Source organism: Temnothorax longispinosus, chromosome 5, assembly GCF_030848805.1.
Source record: "Temnothorax longispinosus isolate EJ_2023e chromosome 5, Tlon_JGU_v1, whole genome shotgun sequence".
Lineage (NCBI taxonomy): Eukaryota > Metazoa > Arthropoda > Insecta > Hymenoptera > Formicidae > Temnothorax > Temnothorax longispinosus.
This window is the reverse complement of record NC_092362.1, coordinates 22894070-22914582: the sequence shown is the minus strand read 5'-3', so window position 1 is coordinate 22914582 and position 20513 is coordinate 22894070. Positions and strand designations below refer to the sequence as shown.

At 38.9% G+C, this 20513-nt stretch overlaps 5 protein-coding genes across 9 annotated transcripts; 2 read left to right on the top strand and 3 right to left on the bottom strand.

Annotated features, from left to right (window-relative positions):
- The first annotated feature begins 757 nt into the window (after window positions 1-757).
- Prosbeta6 (proteasome beta6 subunit) lies at window positions 758-2103 on the top strand. Its single transcript, XM_071779941.1, has 4 exons — window positions 758-977; window positions 1184-1373; window positions 1501-1737; window positions 1860-2103. Exons 1-4 carry the CDS (start codon window positions 877-879, stop codon window positions 2043-2045), a joined length of 714 nt encoding a protein of 237 aa, XP_071636042.1. The 5' UTR covers window positions 758-876; the 3' UTR covers window positions 2046-2103.
- A 295-nt stretch (window positions 2104-2398) lies between these two features.
- On the bottom strand, window positions 2399-5142 carry Mbf1 (multiprotein bridging factor 1). 2 transcript variants are annotated; one of them, XM_071779942.1, is made up of 4 exons: window positions 4602-5142; window positions 4458-4509; window positions 3071-3231; window positions 2399-2973 (listed from the first exon to the last, which is right to left on the bottom strand). In XM_071779942.1, exons 1-4 carry the CDS (start codon window positions 4692-4694, stop codon window positions 2818-2820), a joined length of 462 nt encoding a protein of 153 aa, XP_071636043.1. In that variant the 5' UTR covers window positions 4695-5142; the 3' UTR covers window positions 2399-2817. The 2 variants fall into 2 exon arrangements, with proteins under 2 accessions (XP_071636043.1, XP_071636044.1); XM_071779943.1 differs by having other exon boundaries at window positions 4620-5142.
- Window positions 5143-5281: 139 nt separating this feature from the next.
- On the top strand, window positions 5282-10191 carry LOC139813992 (phosphatidylserine lipase ABHD16A). 2 transcript variants are annotated; one of them, XM_071779940.1, is made up of 11 exons: window positions 5282-6960; window positions 7086-7139; window positions 7349-7662; window positions 7947-8128; window positions 8203-8317; window positions 8392-8527; window positions 8766-8930; window positions 8999-9126; window positions 9209-9405; window positions 9495-9646; window positions 9743-10191. In XM_071779940.1, the coding sequence occupies exons 1-11, from the start codon at window positions 6898-6900 to the stop codon at window positions 9845-9847; spliced, it is 1611 nt and encodes a 536-aa protein (XP_071636041.1). In that variant the 5' UTR covers window positions 5282-6897; the 3' UTR covers window positions 9848-10191. The 2 variants fall into 2 exon arrangements, with proteins under 2 accessions (XP_071636041.1, XP_071636039.1); XM_071779938.1 differs by having other exon boundaries at window positions 5282-6984.
- Window positions 10163-14408, bottom strand: Rangap (Ran GTPase activating protein). Of its 2 annotated transcripts, XM_071779937.1 has the most exons (6): window positions 13524-14408; window positions 12854-13273; window positions 11282-12078; window positions 10983-11210; window positions 10657-10898; window positions 10163-10299 (listed from the first exon to the last, which is right to left on the bottom strand). In XM_071779937.1, the coding sequence occupies exons 1-5, from the start codon at window positions 13627-13629 to the stop codon at window positions 10677-10679; spliced, it is 1773 nt and encodes a 590-aa protein (XP_071636038.1). In that variant the 5' UTR covers window positions 13630-14408; the 3' UTR covers window positions 10163-10299; window positions 10657-10676. The 2 variants fall into 2 exon arrangements, with proteins under 2 accessions (XP_071636038.1, XP_071636037.1); XM_071779936.1 differs by lacking the exon at window positions 10163-10299 and having other exon boundaries at window positions 10478-10898.
- A 131-nt stretch (window positions 14409-14539) lies between these two features.
- Window positions 14540-19697, bottom strand: LOC139813990 (putative pre-mRNA-splicing factor ATP-dependent RNA helicase PRP1). Of its 2 annotated transcripts, none has more exons than XM_071779934.1 (9): window positions 19526-19697; window positions 18589-18944; window positions 17778-18472; window positions 17454-17684; window positions 17142-17361; window positions 16806-16928; window positions 16406-16596; window positions 16161-16323; window positions 14540-16014 (listed from the first exon to the last, which is right to left on the bottom strand). In XM_071779934.1, exons 1-9 carry the CDS (start codon window positions 19576-19578, stop codon window positions 15887-15889), a joined length of 2160 nt encoding a protein of 719 aa, XP_071636035.1. In that variant the 5' UTR covers window positions 19579-19697; the 3' UTR covers window positions 14540-15886. The 2 variants fall into 2 exon arrangements, with proteins under 2 accessions (XP_071636035.1, XP_071636036.1); XM_071779935.1 differs by having other exon boundaries at window positions 17778-18439.
- Between the last annotated feature and the right edge of the window lie 816 nt (window positions 19698-20513).

The window sequence follows — 20513 nt, the reverse complement described above, 5'->3', positions numbered from 1 at the left end:
GGCCTTAAGTAACATTCACTCCATTCGCGTTGCTTGCACTTTTTGCACTCAGCATCTTCGCTTTCTCTCTCTCCAACGGCCGAATATTTATTTATCTCATTTCAAGTGCAAAAATGTTTGGAGATTTAAGCAACGCGAACAAACCTATTAGTACATTACGTTGTCTAAAGCCCGGTGTCCACCATGCAAGAACTGTGTCCAAGTTTTGGTTTAAAGCCCAGTGTCCACGATGCAAGAACTGTGTCCAAGTTTCGGTTTAAGCCAATGAAACTGCTACTTTTCTGTAAGAGCTGCAAGTTGATTGGCTTAAATCGAAACTTGGACACAGTTCTTGCATTGTGGCACCGGGTTTTAAACCGAAACTTGAACACAGTTCTTGCATCGTGGACACCGGGCTTGAGGAAATAGACCAATCCGTTTCTTTATGCATATGCACCTATGCATAAAGAAACGGATTGGTCTATTTCCTTATGCTCATGTATATAGACCAATCAATTTTCTTATGCTTATGTTTTTATGCGCTATGCAAGTTTATCTGGATAGATAAGCGGGGAGCACACACTTCTGCATAACGCATAATGCGTAAGCATAAGAAAATTGATTGGTCTATTTTTTTATGCACATGTGTATGACCCAATCAATTTTCTTATGCTTACGCATTATGCGTTATGCAGAAGTGTGTGCTCCCCGCTTTATCCCGCCTCACTTTAAACATGGCGATGACGAATGGAATTACGAATACGCGTGAATCCGCCGTGACTGTTTTGCCGTCCGATGTTACGCTGCGCAGCCTGCGCTGTTGCAAGGAAACTGTAGTGTCATTCGGTGTCATTCGATCTCGCGCAATTGCATTCGGAACACTTTAACGAACCAAGCATGATGGATCTGTTGACAGAAACCGGGAAAGGACGTTTACCCGATTACGAGGTGCAGGGAGCAAGAAAAGTGAGCTTCAGCCCGTACTCCGACAACGGAGGGTAGGTCGAGTGAAAGTAACCTATACCTCTATTGATTTCGAGCATCACGACTGAAGGACAGTCATTTATACATTCCTACGGTTGATCGGTATTCCTGATTTTCACTTTCTGACACTTCTTTGTTTCTACAAGCTTCATATTCTTTATATACTTATGGAGTACTTGAGAAGTTCACAAAACTGTAAAGATTCTGTCTCATCTTCCAGGAGTGTGGTGGCTCTCGCTGGGGAAGATTTCTGCGTCATAGCCGCGGACACGCGTCTCAGCACCGGATTCTCCATCTACACTCGGGAACAGGATAAATTGTTCCGCTTGTCGGACACCACTATCTTGGGATGCTCCGGCTGCTGGTGCGACACCTTGACGCTAACCCGTCTTCTAACCGCTCGCATGCAGGTATAAACTTTGCACTTCCGAACCATGTAGATTAGGATTGGAAAATAGTAAAGTATAATTATATGATATCGTACAATATACATATTAAATTGTCAGACAGTATGTATAAACAGTTGTCTTGCTTCAGATGTATAAACATGAACATCAAAAGGAAATGACGACACCAGCAGCGGCACAAATGCTGTCGATAATGCTGTATCACAAAAGATTCTTTCCTTATTACGTCAGTAATATACTTGCTGGATTAGATGAGAACGGGAAAGGCTGTATATATAGTTATGATCCAATTGGGCATTGCGAGAAAACTACATATAGGGCTGGTGGTTCAGCCGGCGCACTTTTGCAACCACTCCTCGATAATCAGGTATATATACATATATTTTAATCTCTAATATATACATATAAATTGTCTTTATACAATGTGAAACGTTTAAGAAAAGGGAGTTACATGATTGATACTGCAACTTATAATTTTATATCTTCTAGATTGGCTACAAGAACCAAGAAGGCGTTACTCCTACGCCCCTGACTCAAGAAAAAGCTGTAGCAATCTTGAAAGACGTTTTTACTTCTGCGGCTGAGAGAGATATATACACAGGTGATGGAATAACCATCAAAATTATTACCAAGGATGGAATAAAAGACACCAGTTTTGCTCTGAGAAAGGACTAATGGGGAAAGAAAGCATTTATAATATATCTGCGCAAATAAAGTTATTTGAATATTCCGACACTGTCACTAAATTCTTTCTCTTTCAAACATTCTTTGAAGAAGGTAACACGGAGAGAGAGAATCTAATCATTTTTTTGTAATAGATCTTGAATGCACATATTGAAATTGCATACATGATAATCTGAAATATATAAATACACGTAAGCGATACTTGAAACGTTTTTTTTTTTATATATATATTTATAAACTACATTTTCCACTTAATATATGAGCGTGAAAATCTTATCTATATTTATTTTATAAATTTTTAATAAATCTTTGTGATGCTCTCATTCAGAACAAATACCTAATACTTCAACATAAATTAAAAATTTTATTCTGCCACTCAAACATACGTTTCGCTTTTATTTCATGATTAGCATTGGTAATGTACACTTAAAAATCTATAACAAACGATTTACGCGCGAAGGTAACTCAATAAGCCTTGTTTAACGTTATACGCTATGTTACTGTATGCACCGTATGTAATCGTATATTACTCCGTACGTATTCGTGATATCCTAAAATATGTTTCTTTTTATTTCATACATAAAGACAAGTTAATTATAACCCATTTTTTACCATTTTCACAATATCCATATAACCAAAGGAAAAGAGGGTAGGGGTTTGTTTCTTTTTTTGTTGCGTTCCATTCTACCGTCTTCCTTCTCATAGTTCTTCCTTGGGAACAGTATATAAGGATCGAAAGATAGACATTGCTTCCCCCCGAGATTCACTTCTTCGTCCCGGGGGCTGTCATCGGTTTGCCACGATCTTTACCGCGCAATTTGATTCCGAGTACTCGCTCAATTTTGCCGATCACCATCTGGTTCGGTATTCCACGTCCCGCCTCGTAGTCATTGATGACTTGCGCCTTCTCGTTTACTTTCTGTAAGAAGCACATTGAAAATAAATAAAAATATTCGTGCTTTATTCTCCTCTATTAATAAGTGGTTTGATGAAATTGTATGACACAAATACTTTACCGTAGCCAGATCTTTTTGCGACATTCCTTTGCTCTGTCGTCCTTGCTGGATAAGTTTGCCGAGTTCGAGTGGAACGTGATCATGCTTCAATTCCTCTGTCTCACGATCCAATTTGGCCGTGTTCTTTGTCGTCACATGTTGTCTGTTCGCACCACCACCCCCTAGTCAGAAACATTATTTGCCTCAGTGGTCGAATTGGCAAAGATGCCCGTCACGAATTGGAAGGAAGTGCAGGCAGGTAGGTACGAACCCTGGCTGGGGTGATATTTCCGCAATAAGTTCTTTGTACAATAGTTTTGAAGGATGCTTATTGATCAAGATAAACATCAAGGAGTTAAATTAATTATTGATTTAGGACTGGTTGTTCCAACCTATTGGTGAACTAACTAATAGTTAAATCATATGTCTATCTTGTTTAATTTGAAGAAAAAACAAAGACACATATATGATTTAACTATTAGTTAGTTTACCAACAGGTTGGAACAACCGACCCTTAATTACGTGTATTAATTAGACCAACAAAACTGTTTCAAGACCGACAAACAATTGGCGAGCAGTGAGTGGAAAAAAGTATATAAAACATTATATCTCATATAAAATGTTATTAGACTACAAAGATCCGACCGAAGATGGCACTTCTCTTCATTTAATTATGGTATTATTTTTCTGTTTCAAAATTATTGTATTTTCGATAAAATATTATCAGGAAAAAATAGTAAGACAACATATGTTTGCGGCAAGACACTTTTAAAATATTATTATTCTATATCTATAGAAACCGCGTGTCATTTAAAATATTGCTTAATGAAAAATCTACGATGCTGTCTCTTTCTATTATAATATAATTTATGTAGTATATTGATAAATTATTATACATACTTCCTGAAATAGATAACCTATATACATAATATTTACATATATTCTATAGGTACATTAACATTAACGCATCAAAATGCTTTTAAATTACTTTGAACTTTTTACCTATGACTCTCAATATGATACAATAATGCGGATTACGTGCACTTTTTTTACTGCAACCGTGCTAATACTTTCATTCCTTGGCATTCTTAAGAAAGGAAATAAAAACATGATAATTAGCATTTTTACAATTCGCAGTTCAGTGGAACTGTTTTTTTAAAGATTGTTTGGAATAAGACAAATCTTATCATTGTCTCCAACTGATTGCTCCAGTTTTTGACACAAATCTTTCAGCACCTTTTCCCCTTATGAAACCGTGATGTAACTCGGTTCCTCTTATCATAGATAAGAGAGTACGCAGAATCGTTCGCTCGGTACGCAGACTTTGTTTATGTCGCGACAGGAACAGTCGCGAAAAGAATATGCAAAATCACCCGGCGAGGGGGAGAGTCGGACTCGTGCTACTCACACTTCGCCTGCGTCTCCACGGCGTAGCCCTGTCGCCGAGCGTCGTTAACCGCCTGTAAACAAACACAATCCGGTTACACAATCGCGCGGCGCAAATACCTATTGTACGCGGCGGCTGACCAGCCGCGGCGGACCACGTACGTACACGAGCTACATTGGTTACCTTCTCAGTTTTCAGCGTGGACGACTTCGGAGCGCGTTTACGGAGAGTGATAGGCGCGGTATCCCAGTCTGACATGGCGTTTAAAAAAAAAATAAAAAGAGGGAATATATCACAACAACGAGGGACTGCGGAGGAGGTTTTGTTCGCGGTGTCCGGGGGAGGGGGAGGAACACGAAGCGCTCGCGCGAAGGACGTTTTCTCGGACACGCGTGTGGCCACTGCGACGATAGCGACCGCTCTATACTCCCGCCGCCGTGGTGCGTGGTGTCGTGGTTGCGTTTCCAGCGAGGTCCCCCCAAGCAAGGTCTTCTCTCCGCCTCGCGGACGTTCCGAAAATCATGCGGCGCGGCCGCTCGATCGACCGGCGCGAAGCCACGATGATTCCGCGAACATCGGGGGTCGTCCGATTACCGAAGACACCGCGGGGATACCGCGCGGCGTGCCCTCGCAGCTCGCAGCTCGCCGGATTCGGCCGGATCTCTTCCTCGCTTAATTTTTTTCACCGCGACGCCGGCCGGAAAAATTGCGACGCGGCGCGACACGACACATTCCCGCGAGTCCCACGAGCATCGACCCGTGACGACGTGACCGCGAATTTCGAAATCCGTTATCCGAAACGCGACTGCGGTGTGCCAGGTGCCAGGGGTGAACTGGTGACAGGTGAAGTCCCATGAAGCCAGCGTACGGCGTACCGGCGTATGGCGAAATCAAAGAATTAATTAAACTTGACTAATCACAGGCTCGTTTTCGTTTACGCCAGGACAAACATCGGCTGTCCCATGGAGCGTATTTAAAGCGGCGTAATGATTGATAAGCCAATCACAGTGTTGTTTTACAAAGCTTATTTTCAAAATGGATACTCAAGGAGTCTTGTGATTGGCTTATTGATCATTATACCGGCGAAAATATATATCTCTGTCCATGGGACAGCTGATGAAGTTTTCAAAACGTGATTTTTTAACATATACATTCATACATGAAGCAATATTCCATAATTTCCATATGTTGTATGTGCCCAAATTAGTAAAATTTTTAATTTTTTTTCGTTCCCGATATGAAATCGTACAACGCGATGTAGATTTTTGTGCGTACTTTAATTCTAGACCAAAAACTTGCAATTCTGTAAAGCCAATTCAAAAATTCCTTAAAATGAAAAAATGTCGGTAACTACCGCCACTATAGGATCCCCTTAAAGCCTTAATGTGATTGGCCAAGTTTCCTTTACAGCGTACGCCGCGCCGGCCGCGCCGGTACGCCGCGCCGTACACTGGATCCATGGGACTTTTTACTCAGCGTGACGAAACACGAAACTCCAAACTGTAAAATAATACAAGTTTAATAGGCAAATTATGAAAAAAGTTTATTGTAATTATTATGTATAATTTTTTTTATTACAATATTTCTACTTTTATTCCATGCGTTTAAGGATGATGCAAATTTTATGATACTGAGCATGCGCATGTGGCCGCAGGGGATGTTCAGTGTCGATTACCGAGATAATTTTTTATTTTTAAGACTAATATTAAACCAACAAACGCTAAAATTAGACCAACAATCATCAGCAAACGATTACGTATCGATTAGACCGTTTTTTAATTAAAAATGAGATTAATTTTTCCGGCTGACAACGCTAATTTTTCTTTTTTAATTAAAAAAAAATTAAGAACCAACAAACGTTGTAATTATATAGGCCGACAATCACCAACAAACGACCAACAAACGATAAAAAAAAAAATTAATAAAGTTACCGGAGCTCGAGAGTCGGACGGTATACGTATACGCAGCTCCCTAGCGCAGTGGCTTGCAGTCTCTAAATATTCGTGCATTCCAAAACCCATCAAAAAAAAGTGTTGCAACTTTTCCGTGAACGACGTACTGTTGAAACGAACGGGTTAACTCCTGAATTCTTTATTAATTAAATCTCTTTCTTTCTTTTTTTTTTGGTTCAGCGTCTCATCTAGGAAAAAAAAGATATGTAGTATGTACATATTCGCGCTTATCGAAGAAAATTCGGGAGCAAGTTTCTCATCCATCTTTACGTCTCTGTCTCTGTTCCTCGCTCGCTCTCTCTTTGTCCTCGCCGATCTATTGCGCGCGTTCGATCGACGAGAGTCCAGTCGTCCTCCCTTCCCTCCCCCCCTTCGCCGTTGTTGTTGGTCCTGGCATCGCCGTCGAGGACCCTCGATCCGCATCGCGAGACGCGACGTCCGCACACCGCACAATCCGCAGTAGCATATTTATATATCGGAGGCTGTTCGGCTGACCGCGCGCGGGCGAGATGTCGTTGATCAGGACGCTGTGGAAGTGCGCGTTCAGTCCGCGGCTTTTCAAGATTTACGAGGTAACGTGGATCGGTCTGGTCGACGTAAGTACGACACACTTATTCAGCGACTCAGCGTTTCCCCCCCGGAAATTTGCATAAAAAGTTGAGGTTATAATACGCGTATGCGTGTGTCCGATTTACAGAAGTCGTACGAGGCGAGGAACCTGGAGCGATGGGGCGATCATATCGTGATATCCGTAAGTGTTCCGCGCGACAGACAGAACGGAGGTTGTGACGTTGCCGAGTGTTCGTCGCGCTTTCTTATCGCGCCGCTCCACGCGGGCGAGGATCTTCCAAATACCGGCGAACGCGAATTTCCGTCACAACTTACTAATCGTCTGAATGTATCTTATTATTGTGACTATAAGGATGTGCGAATTCATAAATTGTTCTTGCGCTGTTGCAGTTTGCGGCGATATGGTCCATGAGTCTGTACGCCGTACCGGTCATTGCCATGTTCGCCATGTACCAACGTGGCTACTCCTTGACAGATAACGTTTCTTGCTTGAGCAAATTGGCAGCTGGCGCCGGCGCGCTCCTCGTCGCCTCGTTGGCCGCACGCGGTTACTCCAGGGTTAATAATCCGGTGTACGTGAAGTTTGTGGAAACCTTGAACGAGACACAGTTGCATTATAACGCAAGCACGAAGCAGGAACTTAATAAGTATGATTTTGAATTCTGGGCATGGCCTGTGGACTTTGATGTCTCGGAACTAAACAGGTTGGTCTCTATCTTTATCGATAATTAATATGTTAAAGATGTTCGAGAATCTTCAGCTTTCATTTAAGTGACAAATCTAATAAATTTTAATAAAATTGGGATGTTTGTAGCAAAAATTTTTCAAATTTTGACTCAAATGTCTTGGAAAATCAATATATATTTCAACATTTTGCTTAATTCCCTCTGAAAACTTGGAAAGTAGGGCTCGCACATGAAATATTGATGTTCTAAGTTGAAACTAAGATTGGCGATTTTAAATGGCTCTAATCATATGTTTCTTGTAGTGATACTGCAGACAAGTTGACACTAGAAAAAATTGCAAAGGCTAGCGGACGCCTCAGACGACAAAGCGGCAAAGAATTTGTATTTGCTATACCATGTAAATTGCTTTCTTATGCGATAGCACATACATTCGCGGGTAAATTGATTTATCCTGGCAGTATATCTTTCATCGGCTGGATACTCGGTAACGCATTACGATTATTATTGTATTTACGTTTTTACGGTAGGTACTAATCATTTTGCATCGCAATGTTAAAGGCTCCACGTTGGTGAAGGGAAGAGTAGATTTGATGAAATTGGGTGGAGAAAGATTCAAATTAATGACTGCTGATAAAAATCAAATTGACGCGATGTTTGTTGATCGGCGTAACAAGTAATGTAAACGATAACTTTATCGACATCTTATGTTATGCTAAAAACTGTTTTCTGATGTGCACCATATTGCAGAAGCGCTTATGGCGATGTATTGGTTGTAACTTGCGAAGGAAACTGTGGTTTTTATGAAACAGGGATTATATCCACTCCTCTAACCAAGGGCTATTCGGTGCTGGGCTGGAATCATCCGGGTTTCGCCAGCAGTACTGTAAGTATTATCGCTTGCAAAGGAGTGAGCCTCGCGTATATTTCACAATAACAATCCGACGGGAAGAATTGCTGTTACTCCGTCGTAAGACTCTTTTTATTGCAACGATAAAATTTTTGCCGATGTTGCAGTTATTGTCATTCAGACAGTAAATGTAAAGTTGGAGTAATGGCAAGCCTTCTTCTTCGAGGGCCGACTTGTATCTCGTATAACAGTAACAGTAAGTCATGACACAAAGGGTGCGCCATATCCAGAGCAAGAGGAAAACGCCATCGATTGTATAATGCGTTTTGCGATCGAGCGTCTAAAGTTTCCCGAAGAACGGATCATCGTGTACGGTTGGAGCATCGGAGGCTATCCCGCTACTTGGGCCGCTATGAATTATCCTTCTATTCGGAGCTTGGTAATATTCGGTTCAACTGATTACACACGTAAAATCGATTCTATAAATTGATGAATTAATCACCGCAGGTTTTAGATGCTACGTTCGATGATGTACTTCCATTAGCTATTAAAACAATGCCACCGTCCCTAGAAGGTTTAGTCCGCAACATAATCAGAGATTACTTCAATTTAAACATAGCAGAACAATTGAATAGGTATATTCTATGGCACATCATGATATAATAAAATTATAGTGTCCCATTTGTATCTATATATTGTTATCTTTTAATTTGATAGATATAACGGAACCGTATTGTTAGTGAGAAGAACAGACGACGAGATCCTCTCTATACCTCCCAACAGCTTATCTGGAAATCGCGGCAATATGTTGCTGATGAAATTACTTCTTAGACGTTATCCGCATCTATTTTCCGAAACCTCTGAATCTGGGACAGTCTTATCGAGGTTCTTATCCGCTGAAGCGTCCGACAGAAGTAAGGAATTGAGTATTAAAAGCGTTACTTAAAAAAACATATGAAAAGAAGTATATCATTATCAAATTGATTCTTTATATTTGCGACAGCGTCGATATTGGCATCGTTCCAAGTGGAGGAGAAACGTTGCCTAGAATTGATAGCGGCTAATATACGAAGCGATGATGGGGTGATAAATTATCCGTCTACTCTAGGACAGAATTGTAATACTAGGACAAAATTACAGTTGGTTCTCTTCCTTGTACGTATTACATACACAAAGATTCGTAGATTTGAAATCGAAAAACAGCAAGGAAATTGTACTTTGATTGCTATTATTCCCCATTCTATTTTCTAGGCAACAATGTATATGAAAGATCAATCATCGTCGCACTGTATCCCGTTGTCTGTTGATCTGTTTCATCCGGGTTGGGATCCAGCATCCGCCATTGCTGTGAAGTAGCTTTCACAATACTATACTTGGAATATCAGAATAAGCTTCTCGAGCTTTTCTTATTTATATTAGTACATTATGAACGAATGAAAGCGGTAATAACGGTGCAATTTCGTATTAAGTTTTACTAGCACACATACACACAGGCGTTATTTATTCCATATTAATCTATAATTACAAATTTTTGTGAAAAATTTTACATATTAGATATCATTTTTAATTCATAACAAGCATTTTAGTTGAGTTGCAATAGTCATTTGCATTTTTGAATTGATTATACGAGTCGCATATCACCAAGTACTGCTTTGTATAAAATTCATTTGTATTACAATATACATATTAAAATTTAAAAATTGATTCTTTAATATATTGACATTATTTTAAGAAATAGCTTTTACAATGGTATGTATTACATTTTATTAGTAATTTAAAACCAGATAAAAGTAATTTGCATTAAAACTCTGAAATGAGAATATATATATATACACACACATACATATACATTGTAAGATAATAACTGTATTTTTCATTTCGATATTATAACTTAATTATTACGTAATTATTATTCGTAATCATTACTCATTTTTTAATAAAAAGAAGCGACTTCGTATTGTGAAATAAAAATAACATTGCAAAAAGAAGTTTGCATTGAAAACATTTAATATTAAAAGTACAAAATTCCGCTTTAAAATTATCAAAATTTATCTGAAAGATTACTTATGCAAAATTCATATATAATGATATCTTAGTTCTAATTTTACATGAAATTTCCACTATTTTCCATACAATGTATAAAAATAAATAACTATATGTCATACCCCGATAATTTCCGGTAATTTTACGTAACTTGAATATTGTCTAGAACAGTTTTAAGAGCAGTTTTAGAATCTTGGAATGGATCGACTACATTTGCACGACTAGTCTTCATTGGTTTCTCTAGAAATACTTTCAGCATACTCCTTGTTTGCGCTAAGAAATAATCTCTCTGAGTAACTTTTTCCAAAGCCTTGAAACATCCTTCCAAATTCCAGTCAATTTTCCTACTGGCTTTGTCCTCGCCCTAAGAAACAGATCGTTAATCGTTTTACTCGCTTTCATGTATCTTCTACATGCATAAATAATAGTAATTCTTAATTTTTCTTACTTTCATTAAACCAAGATTAACTAGTAATGCATTATTCAAAATGGAGATTTGATTATTCTCTACGGCATAAGAAAACAGCTTTGCGTATAAAGCATCTGACAAGGATTCTGCTTTCATTCTCACATCCATGTAGCCACTGCCGCATAATGCCGATACTTTCATAATTATCCGTAAAAGCTCCTCTATATATTTCTGTTCTGTAGCTGTGTTACTTTGATTTACCAAATTCTGGAATAAGAAGTAAAAATCTCGCTAGAAATATAACTAATTTTTACAGATATCTACATATTAATACGTACCGTTGCATAGTCGATAAAAGCTTGCACATTATCATCTTGCAACAGGTGCAACAGCAACAGTTGCAACAGTTTCTCAGCTGTTGGCGATTTCAAAAAGTCTGCTACTGTTACCACCGGGCTTTCTGCAATATTATCTTGTTCCTTGTTGTCCTCTTTGTCACTTGCTTCATCCTCATCACTTTCGTTCTCTTCGCTCTGTTCATCCTCATTATCATCTTCCTCCTCCTCGTCCTCAGTATAATCCTCATCCAAAGAATTCAATGCATCAATTCTTCCCAATTTTGTGAGAATTTGTCGAAGGTTCTCGCGTCCTTCCGTTCCAAAGCAATTACCGTCCAGCTGTAGATTTGTCAGAAGAGTTTTATCATGCATGGCTTTGGCGAGAGCATTTCCAGCATCCGCGCGTAGCTCGTTATTACTCAAGTCCAGATATCTGAGGGACGTATGATTGCCGTGAATCTCTAACGCCTCCGCTAGGACTAAAGCCCCTTTAGTCTTTAGTAAACAATCACCGAGGTTTAGTTCCTCCAGACCCCGGAAAGTCGGTAAAGCTTTAGCGAGCGCTCTGGCTCCTTTCAGTCCGATCGTATTGTCATTCAAATTTAACACCCGCAAATTAGGATTGACAGATAAACCCTGTGCAATCGCCGCGATGCCCACGTGATATATGCCGTTCTGTTGCATCACAACTTCCTCTAATGTCTTTAACCTTTCAAACACGGACGCCAATGCTTGCGCGCCCTCGTTCTCCAGCCGATTTCTGCCGACGATGAAAACTTTCAACGCGAGCGGCGTGCCTATAGTAGAATTCAACTCGATTAAGGGGGGATCCTGGTGTAGCGAGTCAAAAAAGTTAAGGTATTTTCAGGATTTTTTTTGAAGGTATTAAAAATCCGACTATTTCGGCAGTGGCCCAGTATAACGATTTTTTCTTCATTGGCGGAAAGAAAACAACTCTTGAGATATATCGCCGAATGTTCGAAGGTGCAGAAAATTCGATGGGCGTAATAGCTCGGCGCAGGGTCGTCTGAAACAAAAAAATCCAGCACCGTTTTAAAGCTTAAACTTGTAGTTTTGAGGTGAACCTTTAAAATTTTGGAAAAAAATTTGTTTAATTTTTTTTAGCCTAGAAGGAGCGATTTTTTTGGTAAAAATCGTACCTTCCACTTCTGAAGGCCGCCAATTTGCCAATTTCCAACTTTCCTGGAATTTTAAAGGTTCATCTCAAAACTACAATTTTAAGTTTTAAAACGGTGCGGGAATTTTTTGTTTCAGACGACCTTGCGCCGAGCTATTACGCCCACCGAATTATCTGCACCTTCGAACATTCGGCGATATATCTCAAGAGTTGTTTTCTTTCCACCAATGAAAAAAATCGTTTTGTATTCTTGAAATATGGTACAATGTACTGGGCCACTGCCGAAATGGTCGGAGATTTTTAATACCTTCAAAAAAAATCCTGAAAATACCTTACTTTATGGACTTGCACACCAGGATCCTCCCTTAAGCATTAAGAATATATTTTACAATACGTATAATTGCATACACATGTTACATGTGTTAATATCTCACCTTCTTTAGAACTGTTCTCATGGCACTTCTCCAATGCTTTAGCCAACATCTTTCCACCTGATATACCGAGACCATTGTTGTTCAGTTTCAACTGTTGAAGGGTATAGCACGGACTCGACGCCAACAGATTTGCTAACCCTTGAATACCGATTGGGCCGAAAGCATTGTCGCTCATGTCGAGCTCGGTTAGCTGGCTACCAGCGGTGCACAATGCCGTTCCTAGATGCTCCAACGCTTTTGGGATTTCTGTTTTCAGACGACCAGTGAACATGTCCTTCCATAGAGCCTTCTTCAACGGAGTCCCCTTCTCCTTCAACGCCTCCGCTATAGCCTCTGCAGCCGGCGTTCCCAACGTGTTTCCTTCCAAATCCAAGTACTCCAAGCACGGACATGCTTTAATCGCTTCCACCACTTGGAGAGCTGTACAACACAATAAATTCATCAAATTCTCTGATAATAAATAAATAAATAAATAAATAATTTAATTTATACACACACGTGTAAATATAGAATTCAAACGTTTGCAGTGAAAATTTCGCAAAGCAACAGCTGCGTTTAGAGATCGAATTAAAGAATTGAGCTCGCACAATCGTTCAATAGTTTCGTGCGCTTTATGTACGACGTGAGAAACACGAGGGGATACATCGTCGAGAAGATTCTAACGACTTACCATCATCCGCAGTGTCCAATACGAGCGACTGACCGGCGAACGAAACTCCGACCGATTTCCGGCTCACGTCCTTCAACTGCTCGCCAATCTCGCCTAGACTGAACATGTTGCGCGTTTACGATTGTCACAGATATTTTGTAAAACGATCCTGATGGACGATCCTTCGATATAAGGCTACGAAACAGCGAAGTGCGAATAGGCGTCGACAAACTCGTCCCTTTGTTGGCTTTGTTGATATCGCTTCCCCACAGTGCGTGTTTCGCGTTCCGCCAGGTGGTAGTAAACGCGACGAAATTCGTATGCGCGGGAAACCGCTGCCAACACGTGCCGAGCACTGGAAAGAAAGTCACTATTCAGTCACGAACGTAATCGCGGATCGCGGCCATCGTGGGATAGGGCTGCAGGGTGATCTTCGATGAACTTTGTCCACATTTCTACTAATGCAATTTGACTTTAAATTAATTTACTTTTAATCTTTTTTTTAGTTATAAGAATTAGAAAAAGATAGAAAGTAAGTTAAACCGAGAGTAAAGTTAATCGATCTGCATTGACAGAAATAATGAATAATAATCGATGATTAATTCATCAAGTAATATTTATGTAATATTAATACGTATTAGATACAATAATTTTTTTGTTTCATTCGTAAGAAAAAAGATTAGTAGAGTGAAATTTTGCTTTAAGCTATATTTTGTCGGTTGAATTATTCGCCGATTAAGTTAATTGGACTTTAGTCACAAGTCATCCATGATGTAATTTCACGGACAAAAATTCCTTCCATGCAGGTCCGTGTAGTATACGATGATTCACATTTGCAACGACCCTGTACTCTAAAATAAGAAATGTCAAAATCCACGAACGCGCGTACAAACAATAATAAAGTAAGATCAGTATAAGGCTAATCTCGAATCGTTTTCTCCACAGAAAATTATTAGAATCAGAATTATTAATTTAATAAAATAATACATACCGATCTTTTTGGCCAGACGTGAGACACATAAAAATCAATATTAATATTGAGATAAAAGCTTCGAGTTTATTGGAATGAAAACGTATAATGCAATAAAACATTATTTGTTATAACTAATTTCACATTTCCATAAAAATCTTTTTTTTTCGCGCATTTTATGTACAAAATCGAAAAAGTATCTAGTTATATCAAAGTGTAAAAAAAAAGCCTGTTACAGTGGCTAGCTGTAACACAATTGCAGAGTTAGTTACAAAAATCGTTTCGAATATTCGAGACAGAATTATTTCATCCTTCCTTTCCTCTAAAAAAAATCCATATATTTATTGTTAATACGTGTAGAATATTAATGATGAACAATAAACATATAGGATACTCAAGTTCAATTTTTCTTTCAGGTGCTAATAAAGATGCTTTATTACACTGAATGCTGCTTTTTCATAAACTGGCCACCGTCTATGTAGATGTGTGTGTATGTGTGTATTATGCATGTGTGTGCTTATGAACTTTATTATATTCATATATCATAAATACTTTTTTCTTCATTAATTTGATTCTTTCAGACGTGTCTAGAAATGTTTCTCAGCTTTATTCTATCTATTTAGTAAAAAGTTTATGCGCGTTTACAAGCATAGGTCATTCTCGCTATCCATATCATTAAAAAAAATGCCACCGTACACACTGCAACATATTCTAAATTTGAGAAGGGGGCACAGAATATGAAGCATCAAATCGTATCCGAGTCCACGGCAAAAAGAGCGACATGTTATGAATGAAAAAGAAATGTTTTTTTTTTTTTCAAGACAATCTTTAGGCGAATATGAGAAGACTACGTTCTTTTTTACTGTATATAGTGGCCATTTTATATACCTTTTTCACATTATATGGTCAACATTTAATACAAAAATTAATCTATTATATCTAGTGACAATCCGAATGCGTTCGAATGTAAACGTCGATTAATGAACTCTACTGTTAAAATACTTAGAGACTAAGCATTCTCTTAAATGTACATAAATAACCCTCTTATCGATTAACTATGTTTTGCTTATGTGTCTCGAGTTAATAAATTGTCCATTTCCATTCCCTTTTTTTTTGGCTTAAATATCGAAAGTTTAAATTAAATTTTTTAAATGTTCAATTTTTACATCGTACAAGCCAGCACTGAGCTTATACAGAAACCTAAATGTTTTAATATACTTCTTCTGTGCCTTTTGAGTTGAAGGACAGAAAGTGTGATTCTTCATAATGTGTCTCACAATGTTTCGTATGTGATGTGACTCCGATAGGTGAGAAAGTCGCGTGCCGAAGTTCGCCACGTTAAAAAGCAGATTTTGACTGAGCATTCTCGACAGTTTCTTGCGATTTTCAAATCCACGTCTAAAGTATATAGAGGTTAGAAGCCTTCCTGATACTGTTTCGAATCTAATTTCGCTTGAGTGAGCTCCAGCTGTCTCTTCGCTTCACACTGAGGGAAATTTTGTAGATCGTAATATTGCGGTGCTATCATGAGCAACCAATCAGCTGTAAAAAGATATATAAAATCTCAATAAAAAAAAAACAATTAAATTAACGGATGCTACTAATTGTAATAAATCGACGAAAAGAAAAAGTATAGTCTAGCCCGAATGTGTACCGATTGTATAATAAAATAACACAAGAAAACTTACGTTTAATGTCAGTGACTGTTCTGATGTAATTTTTAGTGGTGAGCACAAATTCATTATAAATAACCCACTCTGGTTTGTGATCGAGACAACTGCTCGGATGAAGTTGTACTACCTGGTTATCTTTGATGGTCAGATAATGTCCCGTTCTCTCTAAATGCGCTACCTGCATGTTGAAATAACAATATTAAGATGCATATAAAATAAAAAAAGCATGTATATAAAGAGAAACTCAATATTTATGTTACCTGCATGAAGAAACCATTAACAAGAGCTTTCCTGATGTTAATGTAATAATCTTTTGAATTGAAGTCCGTCGAAGTGCGTTTTAATACAAATCTGTCCATTATTCTGCTCAACTGTTGTCTTACGTTGTCTCCGCTCTTCAGCGATCGATAATTCACGTAATTGTCGTAACACCATTGAACATCGTCCATATCTGTAATTAATTCATCACAGGTAGAACCGTAGAACTATCAAACTACAGGCCTGTTCGTTTTCGCTGCACTTCTGAACCAGTGCGATAAGTTAGAATGAAAGAAAATATATTTGTTTCATTCTAAGTTATTGCACTAGTTGAGAAGTGCAGCAAAAACGAACAGGCCTAATATTTCAGATTGATAGAAATAATAAGAAGCAACTACTTACGTTGTTTGAAAGAGTGATACACATTGAGTAGTGTTAGATGATCACCATCAATGTGTGCAAATTTCATTTTTGCGTCATCCGCAGCCTTTTTCGATTCATTCGGCCTCACAAAGCACTGTGGGACTAATACCATGTCAATCATCAATATACTACCATGTCATCTTACCACAATTCTGATTCTATTACTTTACTTTTAGAACTCTTTCTTATATATTTTACGTATGATTTTCTTAATATATTAATAATTAATAATAAATAATATAAATAAAATAATCATTAAATTATTAGTAAACAGTTGCACGATATTATCGCGTACAGCAAACCCCAATACGTTACCTGAGAGCATAGCAGTAATGCTGAGTATCTCATTGCTGCAATTATGATTGCAAGAAGCTATAAGCATCTTCGCCAACTGTGGGTCTAATGGAAACTCTGCCATTACCGCGCCAAGATCCGTCAGGTTTCCATCATCGTCAAGAGCTGCTAGATAATTCAGAAGTTCCAAAGCTCTCATAAGAGTTTCGGGCGCAGGTGGATCCATAAAGTCAAAATGTACCTGTCGTATAACATGCAATAAGTTTTACGATGTTACTTAAAAACACATGATCATATTATTATTTTAATAATATAATATTACGATAAACGCACCAGATCATCAATGCCAAGCTTCTTCAATTGCAATACGACGCTTCCAAGATTAGAACGCAAAATCTCAGGGTAGGTATTATCTTGCATCTCGTTTTTGTACGCCTTTTCTGTGTATAATCTGAAACATTTTCCGGGTCTTGTTCTGCCAGCGCGACCGGCTCTCTGTTGCGCTGAAGCCTTGCTGATAGGTGACACTAAAAGAGATTCGACACGAATCCTAGGATTGTATACCTATTAACAAAAAGCATTAGAAATTAATAACAAGATTTATTGATAGTAAACAATTATTAATTTAAATTAATTAAATTAAAACGTCGCATTTACTTTTTGCTTGGCAAAACCAGGATCTATGACAAAGACGACCCCATCGATAGTCAACGATGTCTCCGCGATATTAGTCGAAACGACGACTTTTCGGCCGATAGCACCGTTAGCTTTGGTAGGCGGAGCAGGTTCGAATATTCTCTGTTGAAGATTCGGCGGCAGTGTCGAATACAGTGGTATACACTTTAGTTCACCAACTTCAGGTCCCAGGTTGTCCATTTCTCGTTTAATTCTCTTGCAAGCTTCCTCAATTTCCTCCTGACCGGTCAAAAACAACAGAAGGTCCCCAGGAATCTCTTCGCACATCTGTATCTGAATGACAGTTCTGATTGCCGCCTCCAAGTAGTCCCTCTCCGGCTCTGGCGTATAAAATATCTCGACTGGATGTGTTCTACCAGGTACGTTCATGAGCGGTGCATTGTCGAAATATTGCTGAAACTTTCCAGCGTCCAAGGTAGCACTCATAATCACAAGTTTCAAGTCCGGTCTCTGCTTGATCACTTCTTTCAAAACACCCATCAGCAAGTCAGTAGCTAATGTTCTTTCATGAGCTTCATCTAGCAGTATCACTTGATAGGCATCCAACATGGGATCAGACATGCCTTCCCGAAGCAACATACCGTCAGTCATGTACTTCAGCACGGTCCTTGGCGAACTGCAATCTTCAAAACGGATGCTGTATCCTACTTCTTGACCTGTAAAAGTTACAAAAAAAATTTTTTTTTTTAATTTATTACCGTCACAGCACTGTTTCTGATTATATTACAATATTCTTTAATTTTTCAACGTAACAAATAATTATAATACGTACCTAAGGCAACGTCCATTTCTTCTGAAACTCTTTGAGCAACGCTCATAGCTGCCACTCTTCTGGGTTGAGTACAGGCGACTCCTTTGGTTCCGATACTTCTTGAATATTCTACACACCATTGCGGTATCTGGGTAGTTTTGCCGGAGCCTGTCTCTCCAACAAGAACAATGCATTGATGCTGCGACAGCAATCTCATAAAATCCGCACGATATTCAAACACAGGCAGAGTTATCCTCTTTTTATAAAGTTCATAGTATCTCGGCGTGTATGGCAGCATGGTATATGGATTGAACTGCACTTGGCTTTTCGCCGCCGTGGGCCCTGGGATTGTTGCATTGTTGGAAACGGAGCCGTCCCTGCAAAATGATCATCATATGAAATTTTCCATTCTACATACGTATGCAACAAGCAGTACGCAAACTAGTGTCGTACGCACTGAATTGAAAGCAAGTATCTCTATGCAGAACAGAGGGGCCTCGAGATATTAACGCACGCATCGGCACACGTGCGAGATTAATAAAATCACGGCGATGCGTGCGAACAAGCATGTATAATAGTGCTTGCTAGAGAAAGAGCGATTATTAAAAACATAGTTTTATTTTATTGCAAATGCGAAACACAGGTCAGACCCGAAGAACCGTTACGAAGCGCAGCGACGAGAGTTTTCCTCGTTGCCGGAAGTGAGGGGCTGTCGAAGTGACGAGCCCGAGACATGTCCGAGACTCGTCGTCTCCGTGGACACGACGTCGGAAAATCAGCGCGCACGTGCCAGGACGCGGAACGTCAGGACGCGCGTGATAAGCGCTAGCACTGGCACGGGGTGCTGATACCAATGCCCGCGATATTGCACATGGCAAAGGGGAACGGCTGACCGCCGCAGAGTACCCGCCGTCGCGCGTCGTCCGTGCGAACGCGGGAAACACGTTGGTGCACTCACGTGGCTTTCCGTTTGACATAGGGATCCATGACCTCGATCCTGCGCTTCGACATAGCGTCCCCGTCGCTCCAGACGCGGTCAAGCAGGAGCAAAAACTGTTTACGAAATTCCAGGCGAGGCGTCAGTCAAGATGGCAAGCAGGCGCCAGCAGCAGCGGCTTGGAGCTTGGAGCTTCCTGCCTTTGTGGTAGAGGCAAGGGACAGCAGATGGTGTTGACGGCAATCGCGATGTGTGTGTGTGTGTGTGTGTGTGTGTGTGAGAGAGAGAGAGAGAGAGAGAGAGAGAGAGAGAGAGAGAAAGAGAGAGAGCGAGAGAGAGGAAAAAAGGAAAAGAAGATAAAAACCCTGATAGAAATATTTTACTGAAAATATAATGAAATTTTACTGAAATTCTCTCTCAGTTTCATTATTTCATTACTTCATCAATATTTCAGTAAAATTTCAGTTTTTAGTTAGATTCAGTAAATTTTATCATACCTGGTATCATAAAAAGAATTTTTGTTATTACTTTTGAATAGTATAATTTAACTTTCCTTATATTTCACAGTATTACATTACATTTCATAAAGAAAATTATTTATTTTTAATGTATTTTAAATATATTCGAATTCAATAATTTTTCAGTAACTTTTATTTTACTTTTCATCCAGTACAGATTTCATACAGTATTTTCAGCAAGACATTTCCATCGGGGAAGAAGGATTCAAGAGGAGAAAGAAGAGAGAACAGAATGTCTTTTATAATAAAAGAATAAAAGAGAAATTAAAAATATTGGAAAATAGAATTTTCTATAAAAAATGGGCAGTCTATTGCAAATTATAATGCAAGTAGACAATTGCTTAATTAATCAAGTAGACTTTTAGTAAAGTAGTTGTTGATATAATTTCGATATAATGCTTGATAACTGAAGTAATTAGTATTAAATATTAGTGGCGTTTCACCACTTTTTTTACTGAGGAAAAGTTAATTTCGCATATGCAGTACAGATG